This window comes from Mixophyes fleayi, chromosome 4 (genome assembly GCF_038048845.1).
Source record: "Mixophyes fleayi isolate aMixFle1 chromosome 4, aMixFle1.hap1, whole genome shotgun sequence".
Classification (NCBI taxonomy): Eukaryota; Metazoa; Chordata; class Amphibia; order Anura; family Limnodynastidae; genus Mixophyes; species Mixophyes fleayi.
The window spans coordinates 144,104,750-144,116,824 of NC_134405.1; the positions used below are offsets into that span (position 1 = coordinate 144,104,750).

Genomic DNA, 12,075 nt, shown 5'->3' on the forward strand with positions numbered 1-12,075 from the left:
GCCTCTGGATGCCGCCGCTAAGCCCCGCCCCCTCTCCTTACCACTTTAAACAGAGGTTCCCCGCGGCAATGTGCTGGCAGGCCTTATGTGTAGATGCACCTCGTTCTCTAGGGCCTTTGATGCAGATATATTGCAGCGGAAGCTCAAGGCTGTGTCCCCCTCTCTCCGGCGATCAGGCTCCCACCGCCGACCGGAAGTTGACCTCCGAAAACCGGAAGTCAGGTCACTCAGGCGATCAAAGGAAATAACGGCCGAGGCTGCAAAGGCGCGGCTAGGCCGCAAATCGCGGAGACGCCGCCGAGGGGTCCAGAGACCCAGCAGAGTCAGACAAGGATCGCGTGGACCCGTTTTTATCTGCAGGGCTTCAGGGTTCACTTCCCACACTCGGTAAGCAGTTTTTAATCGATTTTAGTCGCTGTACAGGAGATATCAGGATATTCAGGCTGGAGAGCTCGTAACAGTACGTGCTACTCCATGCTTGTCCAGGCCACGCCCCGCCAATTAACCTTTTAGTATGTTTTTGGAGTGTGGAAGAACATACAAACTCCACACAGATAAGGCCATGATTAGACATACCACTGGTGGATGGACTCTCCACAGGGATTGGTGTCATTTCTGATTCTGAGCATACATGATCCTCTAATGCCTTACTGTTTTCTTGCAGCTCGGCTTTGACGCGGAACAGTAGTATTTGACCGTACAAGAAGAAGGCTCAATAACATTTTTTGATCTGCCACTATTAGAGAAAGGCGAAGGCCTCATTCCTTGCCACTGCATGTGTAGAATGGCATGTTGGCAATTTTTTTTTTTTTATCGGCACTTTTCCTCAGTTACACTTCTTTTTCGCTTCAACACAGTAAATTTTTTGGGGGTGTGTGTTTTTTTCCCCCGATTTAAAAAGACTATGTACTTTGACATCGCCTTTCCCAGATGACGTACTGGAAACACTACCATCAGGACTAGTGACAGAACCGGTTTGCTGATTCTGCTCATATGTGGACTGCTTTGAATCCATTTTAATGAGGCCAAAGCACTTGTAGTGCTAAATATTGTTTTAGATACTGACTTTTGACAGGCAGAAAATTACAGTAAAACACTGGGGAATATGGGACACCCCAAAAGCACTTGTAGTGCTAAAAATTGTTTTAAATACTGCTGACAAATATGACTTGACAGCCAGAAATATTACTGCAAAAGAATGGGGAATAAGGGACACCCCAAAAGCACTTGGAGTGCCAGAAATTGAAAAAAAAAAACCTCTATCCTCTTACTGCTGTAACAATTGGTATTAAAATTAGAATTGTATAGAATAGAAACAATAATGTGACCAATTACTGCTCTGTCCCTGCGCTGATATAGCCTGTGAACTAACCCTGCTCTCTCCCTCTGTCAAATGGCGATGGATTGCTGTGGAGGCGGGTATTTATGCTTTTCAAATCTCACAAGAACTGAGCTCAGAAATACGAATACGTCATGATGATGCTTTGCCTCGATTTCGATTCCGAATGGGCGGGAGAGTACCGAGCGTGCTTGGTTCGGTACTCAGGCTAAATTCGGATGGATTCAGATCTCGGGGAACCGAGCCCGCCCATCTCTAGTTTCAACTGAACCTTGATGGAGCATCATAGTAACTAGATCTAAAAAATCTGCTATGAAAAGAACAGGTTATATAGTATCCTCACTGCTGATCTAAATGAGGATTACATCATCCGTGTACCTACGGCAAATGATCAGGTTCACAACGAACTGGACTCTGTTCTAGATGGATCCATCTTCCGATTTACTCAGGAAGAGGATAGCTGAACTCTGTGCAGGTAAAATCCCCACTCAAACCTAACGTAACTGTGCTTTAAAATAAACTTAATGGCGTTAATGAGTAAATCTTTTTTGTACAGGGCACATTGTATTTTTCATCAAAAAATATTCTGTACTATACTTCATGATTGATTTGCATGCACTAATGAAGGGTCACCTTTATATCCCTCCTAAGAAAAGACAATGTTTTTCATGGACATTGGGAATAGTATTATTTTGGATCAGCAACAGGACCTTGGGCATACGTTGGGTTGTTATGGTTTCAAGCATTATTGGATTGAAACCTTTATGGTTTTTTTTTATTTTTCATAAATATGTAGTTAAAAAGAGGGTGTTGTGATTTATTTTAGGGGTTGTACTATTTTTATTAACCTAATGTGGTTGTAAAGAGGGTTGTGTGTTTTATTTAAATTTTACTATGTGGAACTAGATGGCTCAGCAAGTCCAGGGCATGGTGGAGATGGTAGTTCTACAAGCTCCAGCATGTCCAGGGCAGTCCTAGTGCTTTCAGCACTGGGCTGGGCTGGGCATTTCCCCCCCTCCCTGAATTTTATGGAAACCAACAGTAGACTGGCAGCACTAGGGTTAATAGTGGTTTTTTTTGTGTTTTTTTTAAATAGCTCTATTTTTAACAGTATACAGTCGGCGGGTCATAACCATTCGCATTGCCGTTTTCATGCTGGTAGTGTGAATGTCAGCATTTTCATTGTTGACATTCATACTCTCTGTACTTTTTGTGTTGGGATTTCTTTCATGTAGGTATATTCAGCTGTTGGGATTTCTTGCCTGTCACTGTTTACTACGGTAGCTATTTCCTACTTGTCAGTATTTTCAGTGTAGGTATTTTCATGTCTGTATTCTTTGTGTCAGGCCATTGAGAGAAGCCTAGTGAGGAAATGAGCGAGAGTACGTTAAAAGCGTGTGTAGATTGTGCTTAGCCTTTTATAGAATGATGCCAAGTGCACCTCTTTTGTATTACCGCGGTAGACGGCAGAAGCTGTAGGACATGTAAGTGCTGCACATTTATTACTAGAATATATATATATATATATATATATATATATATATAATTATACCTTTACAAATTGGATAGGGAAGTAAATGTACACTTAACCTCCTAAAAATGGGACTTCGATTTAAACAGTGACTTTATGTGGATACATGAAGAGATTGCACGTTTAAGATGTAAACCCCAAAAACACAGATTAACATAAGAATACACATTTCTTACACATCATTTAATAAAACTAAATATTTAAATACAATCAAAATAGTATCATATTTATAGTATAGCACTATATAGTTTTGTCATAAAATAGTCACTTTACTCAGCCTGTAAGTATTTTACAGTTATTATTTTAATTTAATAAATGTAGATACTTCTACAGTAGAAAAGTGTACTTAATTTTCTAAGTTGGGTAAAGATGAGAAATTATTTTAAATATTTGTTGAAAGATATATTCTAAAACTTTGCTACTCTACCAATTTAACAAAAATGTACATGTACACATTTTTCTCTCAGAGCATATCTTAAAACTTGACAGAGCCTTGAATTATCTATTGATAATGGCAGAATTGTCCATAAATCAGATCAATAGGGTCAAGTTAGGAATCTTAAGAATTTTATGTAGTTAAGTTGAAAACTTCTTGCGTCCTGAAGGAATAGGTGGTAAAATAGGTTTTGTGTTGGAGCCTGGACGGCTTGTCTGAGAAGCAATTCGGGATGAGGAAGATGATGTGGACTTAGACACTCTGATGTCAGAGTGAGTAGACAAAGGTGGCCGCGGTGTCTCAGGAGTATTCCCGACAGTCCCACCTATGAGACAAAGTACATAGAGAAGGGAAGATGTAAAGTATATTTTATACATAATATAGTGTTAACAATCCATAATTATTACAGTACATATTTTCCACAAACAAGTTTAAAACAGCTATTTCAATGTTGAGCCACTTGTATTAGTTGTATTAACACATATTACTAAATCCCATCCTGTTACGCAAGGTGAAATCTACCTTTGATTAGTCAATTGTAAAAAAAAAAAAATGTAACCCACAACCCTTTACTTAAATTGTTGTGGTCCCTACCCTGAGACTCCCGTCCACTGCACTGTTGGGGTCCCCAGATAAACTGGTCATTCACAAAGAAGGACTAAATTTGCAGAGTAGGCCAAAACATAGGATTAACCCAAGTTCACATGCAACTGCTCCTTTACGGTGCTCTATACCAGCAATGTGTCAAAGTCCTGATGTGGGTACCACTAGTACCTTCAAAAATATTTATGATCTGGTTGAAAAGGTGCTATGTGGAAGCAGGAGGGGGGAAGCTGATATAATGGTCCACTATCTAAACATACAAAATGAGGTCTCAGGCCTGATTTTATTAAGGAATCTTAAAAATGCAATGAAATATGTTCTGAGGTGAGGAACACCAGTAATTTAGATATAAGGGATGTGGTGTCCGTTTTTACAAACATTGTATCAAAAAGTGAGAAGTGGCCACTAAGCTTGGCAAACTGAAATGCTGCTCAGGAATCATATCCTTATAAATATACAAATCTGAAATTGCTATAAATCTGAAGATAATAACAGCATGTTCTGTTGTCCTTGAAGAATATTTATCTCATTTTCTATCAGGAGATTCACACAAATAAAAGTTAGCCAGTATAAAAATGAACTGATTTCCCTGCAGATTCCTCTTCTGCCCACTTGTCCAAACTGGGAGTTGTTAAACGAGTTTTATACTAAAGAACTTTACATTTGAATAGGCCTAACTTCCATCCTGTGCATGAGCCATTCTCTTGGAGGTCTTGTAATTACCATATCTTAACATAGGCACCTTTAGGAGAAGGCTGCTCAGAGACATACACTCTACTCTTCACTAGCTGGATGTACACTGGAATGGACACCATGCCTAAGCCCCTCGGGGTAATGGTAATATGTGATAGCGGCTGGATCACTTATAAATAACTTATTGTATGAATTTCTTTAAAGGAAATAGCACAGGGTGCTTATTTATATATGATGTACTGGTTTTGTTGCATTATATAGCACTTTGTATAGGAAATGCATTAATTTCTGAGGCATATATCTGATGCAATAAGCATTTGTTTGAAGAGTCTGTTGAGTAGCTTCGAGACGAAGTTCTAATTAAGTGTATGCATGTGAGTAACCAACATGTCCTTTTTAGTCTAAATGCAGCACAGGAGGTTGTTACTGGTGTTCCTGAGTGGCCTTTTGTTCAGTGTGTTAGAACCTTTTTGAACATTGTAAACGGACCGTGATGTAGGATATCACAGATAAGTGTAAGTTTTGTTAAGTATAATTTGCATTTAAATCCATGTTTTGGGGAACCCTATTGCACCCTGATACTAAAAATTATTCAGACTTCTTGGGGCCAGCAAAAAGGTCAGGGGGGGTGGCTTTCCAAACCCTGCTAGGCTGTATCCAAAACTGTATAAAGCACCACTGGTTTGTACTAATGTATTGTTATTGCTCCATCTGACTTTATGATCACTGGTACCTTCAACCAGTGTGAACTGTCCTTATCAGGAAACTGGAGGTAATAAACATCACTTGCTTCAAGATCCTGCTTTGACAGCGTATTCCCTGCTGTATTTCCTGTGACCTACAGATTAGACTCAAATCTAATTTGTTTCTGGCTGTTCTGAGGTTTGGAACCAGCTTTCCAGTACCACCGCTCTGCCCCCTACTCAGCAGCTCTGGCCAGTGTGATAGGCCAGGGGGAATCCATCCACAGCAACCCTGATACTATAGGAAGCGGTCAGTGGTGGCAGCACTGTAAGCCCCTCCTACTACGGCAATTGGGATAAAGAAATGGAACGGTGGCAAAGTAAGCCCAGCTGGTTCCCAGCAACAACAGACAGGGAGGCATAGGCTGGTCCATCCTGTCACAGTGATCATGAGGGAATATATATTGGTTAAATGTTTAATATGGACAGTGTTTTTAGTTCCATATTGTTTTATGTGTTCCGTGTTGGTAAGCAATGGAAGTTAATAGAATGTGTGGTGTTGGTTTAAGTGACTGGAAATTGTTGTAAGGGATTAAAATTGTAAATGAGGATGGTTTGTATTGAATAGTTAGTGGATAGATGTTAGTGTGCTTGCAAATTGGAATTGTTGTTAAGAAATGTTTTGTAAGGAATTGGGAATTAAGAGATACAGTTATTTAGGAAGATATAAGTTAAATAAGATTTTTTTTAAATTCTTATTTAGGGAATATTGCTACGTTGTATTCGACTGTGCCTATGTGTTGTAGACATTCCCCTCCTTCTGTGTGACCAAAGGGAGGTTGGTGAACAATATGTAATGGCTGCTAGATATAGAGATGTGTGTTAACTTATTTTATACCAGAGTCTTTTCTAACTTAAGTGATATTGTTTGGAAGTTAGCAAAAAAAGCTTTTGTATGAGATACTACCTGTGTTGTAAGATGTTAAGATCTGGACTTGATGTTATAGGTACAAAGATTGAGCGTTTAATACACTGTTATTTAATAGGTTTGCAACAGAAAATGGCCACAATAGAGCCACATGCTTTATTAACATGTTCTCTCAAAATGGCCGACCTCATACCATGCTTTAAGTAGTGACTTTGCACAGGGAAGTTTTATTAAGCAGCAATGTTTTACTGGGAAGTGTCTACTGTACGCAATGATGAGTTAGTAGCTGTATGTGTATGAGTACTGAAGTATGTGAACCAGATATATATACTATAAAATTTGAGTGCAATTAGGATTTATGAAGTAATGACGATATATTAGCAAGAAATTAGTAATATAAGCTATTATACCTACACACAGCTTGGAATCTATGTTGAAAATTATATTATATGTACCATGTTTAAGTTTATGTTCTTAAAATTATATTACAGTATTGTACAAGTAAAGTTTCTATTTCATACATATCTGCATTGTGATTATGAATTTATAATGTCTTGATGCAGGAGCTATTATCTATAGAAATCTGTATTAGTTTGAGGGACTAAAGTAGGTGTGTCATAAGAGGGAAAGTGTAAAAGCGTGTGGTTATGTAACTAGCATCTCCAGGAACAGAATATGAAGAAAGTGTGCGCAATTAAGGCGTAAATAAGGGATCTTTAACGGTCCTCAAATGAAAAAACAAAAAAAATGGATTGTGTTGCAGATGAGGCGCATCTACGGTCTTCTGTCTGGGACACGCCCAGAGTGGTAATAACCTCAGCTGTGCAGGTTGAATTCCTAAACATTATAGATTGACATAAATTCACAGGCTAAATTGTTCTCTCTCTGAGACTAAAGTTTCTTTTTCGTACCAGAATTTTCATGTCTGTTTCATTTCAAGAAGGCAAAACAATGAATCACTCTACTGTTTGCCTAGTTCCTTTAAGCTTCCCTCACACTTATTTGGGAAATGATGGAGCAGATGTTGGTCATCCCTTTATGGGGACTTTAGAAAGTTGCTCCATACATAATAAAAAAAAACTGCTTCTGGGACATTATTTGTCATTTTTATTTGGGCATGGTATGAAAAAATCGCTGCTGAAATCTAAGTTATATAAATTACTTTTATTTTCATTCACTGCCATTGCTCAGCTGTTTTTCTTTATCCATGTACATAAGTAGTAGGACAAGTTAAATGTATAAGTTTTAATTTGTCTTTATATTGCCTGATACATTACATTGAAGGGAGAAAGGCAATTCAGTAAGTATGGAATTACAGTGAAGATTTAAACATTACTAACCTAGTAAAATATCTTGTTCTTGCCCAACACCAGACAGATCCAGAGGCTCGATTTTGTCTTCTGGAGGGGAGTGAATGTTAATGACAGGAGTTGTCTGAGATGATGATCTTCTGGCAGAGAAGGCACCAGCAGAAGTGAGCAAAGACAGTCCAGAGCTGGGTCTTGAGTCTCTAGAACTATAACATTAACAGTATAATTCACAGAAAGGGCAAAGCCACCATTTATACACTAAATTATCATATATTTTCTCAATCAGGCAAACAATATAAATAATATATTTGGTTTCTCAACATAATCCATTTACTTGTGAATCCCCGATTACTGTTGATCCAGAATATTGTAAGCAAGTTAATTATGACTTGGCAGCACTCCAGACCTCTATTGACTGTAACACTATTTTATAATACATGTGCAGATTTATTAGTAAGGCCTTCATACCATCCCCAACAATAACTATAATTCTACATTTTCGGAATAATCATTTGTATAGCTATAGGCACACAAGTAATGCATATTATGAAGAACAGGCTTTATTCAGGCTAATTTAGATATTTTGTTTCTAAAGGTGAAATTGGCTGAGCTACAATATTCTGGTACAATATTTACCTGGTTTCAGGGCTGGCTGGTGGGAGACTACGATCTGCAGTAACATTACTCCCACTTGGTTGCATAGATGAGCATGACGCAGGGTCTAGAAGACGTCTGTGGGTTCCCAATGTTGCTGGAGCAGTGACCGGACCTCTGTAAATTTAACAAGAGAACACAATAAATGCAATAATGTAACACAAATCTTCCCAGCACTTAGGCATATATGTTTCTAAGAAGGGGTCATCTGCCTCCACCCGGGATAACCCACAGACATTTGAAAATAAATCTACATAAAAGGTTCACTCCTGCTTCTGTCTAAATACCATGCTCCCCATTTCTGATTACCTGACTGTTAACGCAATAACACCCACTTCCAAACCTAATGTTTTAAAATTATCTATAACTCCCCCCCCCCTCACATATTAAGTTTATCTGTGCCAAGAGCAGCAGGTTATGTTCCTTCCTCAGGCCCCTTACCCACCAATCTTGTGTTTGCATTAATAAAAAAAACGAGTAAAGCTGCATGTGAAAATGCAGATAAACGCTATACCTTTGTGTATGCGTCCGATTTGTTATGGAGCTATATGTGGTTGATATGCATTTGACGTGTTGACATGTATTTGCAAATGTATTAACCTTAAGCAGTAACCTTTTCGTATTTATTTTAGTATCCCTTTTATTTCAATTGAGTTTACAGCATGAGTGCTACATCTACAAACCAAATTGAAGTTAATGGGAACCCTCTGGTAATAAATAATTTTAAAACTGGAAAGTATGCCCCCCTCCCCCACAATTTCTCAAGAAGCCAAAATGTTATATCGCTTGGGCTATTTCCCATTATTTACAGTGGGACCACAAACTTCAGTCATAGTGACAACCAGTCCTAGGCTGGAGTTTCCAATAGGAGGGAGAGGGAATGGGGGGAGGGGGAGCATTGGTGCTCTTCCTGGACCCCTGGGCAGTGGAGGCCAGTGTAATTAGGAATCAGAGATCCATGGAGTGGTAACTTTGCTAATGGTAAAGGATCCCCAAGACCCTGATCCATTATATTAAAATATTTAAATTAAAAGTATACAGACTATTTTTGTGTTAATCTTCTTTACTTGTAATCCATGGGATCTTCCTCTGTCGCTAGGCAAACCACAGATTAATGATGGAAAAATAAATTGACCAGGACTTTCATAAGCCACTCAGCCCATTTTGGCCGTATGCTATTGGCTTGCAGTGAATCTTGTGGGGAACTCCTTGTTTTGATCCCATATCAATAGGGACTAATTGAATCTCTACTGATATGGGATAATGACATTTAACAATGCTGTAGAGTTTCTTTCTTTCAAATGGGGGTTATACATGTAATGTGCAACCCCCATTAAAATTAATATTTCAGTGATTTAAACGGGGACAAAACGTCCCATGAATTGTTGCTTATTTATTAGAACCCCATTTAACTTGCCTCACTAAACTATCTGCTCAGTTTGCAACTTTCATAGTTTCACTTCGTCATGGACAAACTGGCACACTTGTAGTTGTTTCTAATAATACACAATTATTCAATAAAACTCAAAATCAAAAAATATTTTGGTATCCATATACACTGCTTAGCCAAAAGTATGTGGACAACTGAACATCACAAACATGTGCCTCTTAATCATCTCATGCCAAACCAGGACCATTATTATGAACTTGGTCCACACTTTGTTGCTTGAACACCCTCCACTCTTCTAGGAAGGCTTTCTGCTAAAGTATGGAACATGGCTGTGGGGATTTGCATCCAGTCACAAGAGCATTAGTGAGGTCCGGCACTGATGTTGGGTAATATGGCCTAGCTTGAAGTCTGCATTCCAGAGGTATAATTCAAGAAGGAAAGAGGTTAGGAGTTATTCTTGGTGCACCATGATTCCCATCCTGTTCATCAATTATCATTGGGACATGACATACATTTAAAATATAACCTTTATTGACATAAATATAAAAAGTCTCTAAAAATTGCGCGAAATATAGTGTGAAAATTAGTGAATTTAGTGACTTAAAACTCTGGATGCGCTTTAACTTCTATTTATTAATTACTGACCACTGCAGATTAACTTGCCTTATTGGTTTATCTGTTATAGGTTCCAACCCTGATTGTAAATATCTATTCTCTATCCCTCGACAATTCGGCTTTCATTATCGGGATTATAGAGAGTCTAAAGAGTCACTCGCTAAAACTCTATTGTTAAAGATGATTTATGAGTTAGGAGTGCTGTGTGCTGATACATTAACAATATATATCGCTCTTATAGGCATAGATTTTTCAAATCTCCTATATAGAGTGTATGGCTCTCCTTATAAAGAGTCCTTCTCCTTAACTTATGTTGCTGCTTATGTTTAAAGTGCTAAACTTCTTCCTGCACAGACATTTCCAAACTAAGGTTCCCCTTATCTATCTGCTTTATCTTGTTGGTCCCTATACTCTTAAGTGCTAACGGTAGGACTATCGCTGCATAGAGTGGTCATATTGTATAGTTATTTAGAAGTGCAAGCAAACATACAGAGAAACGCCCGACGCGCGTTTCGCTGTGCTTTATCAAGGACTCCATTCCAGAGGTGTTAGATGGGGTTGAGGTCGGGCTCCGTGTAAGCCAGCAAGGTTCTTCCACACTAAACTCTGGAAACCATTTTTGGTGGCCCTTTTGGGTGTATTGTTTAAAATCATTATTATTGTTTATTTGTATAGTGCCACCCTATTATGCAGTGCTTTCAAGAGAATATTAAATCAGTCCCTGCCCCAATGGACTTTAGTCTAAATTCCTTAACTCACACTCACACACACACACACACACACACACACACACACACACACACACTTAGGTTCACTTTGGCAGAAGACAGAATGTGTTTGCACTGTGGGAGTAAACCGGAGCAACTGAAAATATAATTTATTGATCAAGGTACATAAAGTCAGAATGATCAACTACAAAATTGGTAGCATTAAATGCAAAGAGTTAATTTTGTAAATCTAAATGTAGCTGTATAATGGTGAACACAAATCAGAAATAAGTGGAGAAATTATGTAAATAAATATGTCCAACACACTTCCCCTCCTATGCAGTAGGTTACATGTTAGGAGGAAGGTACATCTCTAACTATGGCGGCACTGTTTTTGTGGTTTCTCTGCAGAGTTGCAGTGCAGAAATGTGAACAGCGCGGATTGGTTGGTTCATTCACAGGGTGGAGCCAGTGATGTCACAGCAACCCAGTCTTATCTTATTATTTATCTCTGTATACTGTACACTAAGACATGGATGATGTTGAGCTGTACAACAGAAGTGCTTATCTTTTTTCCTTTGTTGCAGTGTGTTAAAATACCTTTATTGGTAATTGAGGTGCAGCTTCTATTTTAAAATGCTTAGATGAAGTGTACAACTGCACTTGAAACACTGGGAAGGGTAGTTTGATTTCAAAGTTCTTCATTTCTACCATACTCTGATTTTTTTTTTATGATTTAAGAAAACAGTATTTTGTTTCTATAGAATTGCCTGTATGAATGTGGTAATACTGCATTTGTATTCACAGTAAAAGATCACATTTTATAGCTTTATTATTCTTGTTCCTGATATTGGTATTATGATTGAATTGTGCTAGTTTTGAAAGCACCCAGAGGATTAATATTTACAATACTGGTATTACTATTTATCCCTTGATGCATATCACTGATTTTGCCTCTAGGTTCCAAAATAGCTCACTAGACTCTTGTCCTGCTTCTTAAATGACAGTCAGGAAGAAGTGGGAGACTTAAATATGCTGGCAAGGATACAGGTTCTTGTTTATGGACCAGCATATGAATATTCCTACATGGTGGTTTCACTAGTGGGTGTGATACATATGTTCAACAATTACATGATATGGTCGACACCATAATACAGACAGGGTTGGAAAGTCGACAATTCAAATG

At 38.3% G+C, this 12,075-nt stretch overlaps 1 protein-coding gene across 2 annotated transcripts in view; it reads right to left on the reverse strand.

Moving 5' to 3' along the window:
• Positions 1-3,096: 3,096 nt before the first annotated feature.
• Positions 3,097-12,075, reverse strand: part of LRGUK (leucine rich repeats and guanylate kinase domain containing) — a 75,162-nt gene continuing 66,183 nt past the window's right edge. For both annotated transcript variants that reach the window (XM_075208545.1, XM_075208544.1), the window contains exons 18-20: positions 8,160-8,294; positions 7,554-7,729; positions 3,097-3,631 (exon numbers count right to left, since the gene is read on the reverse strand). In XM_075208545.1, coding sequence (XP_075064646.1) covers positions 3,447-3,631; positions 7,554-7,729; positions 8,160-8,294 — 496 coding nt within the window. In that variant the 3' untranslated portion in view covers positions 3,097-3,446. The remainder of the gene's footprint in view (positions 3,632-7,553; positions 7,730-8,159; positions 8,295-12,075) is intronic.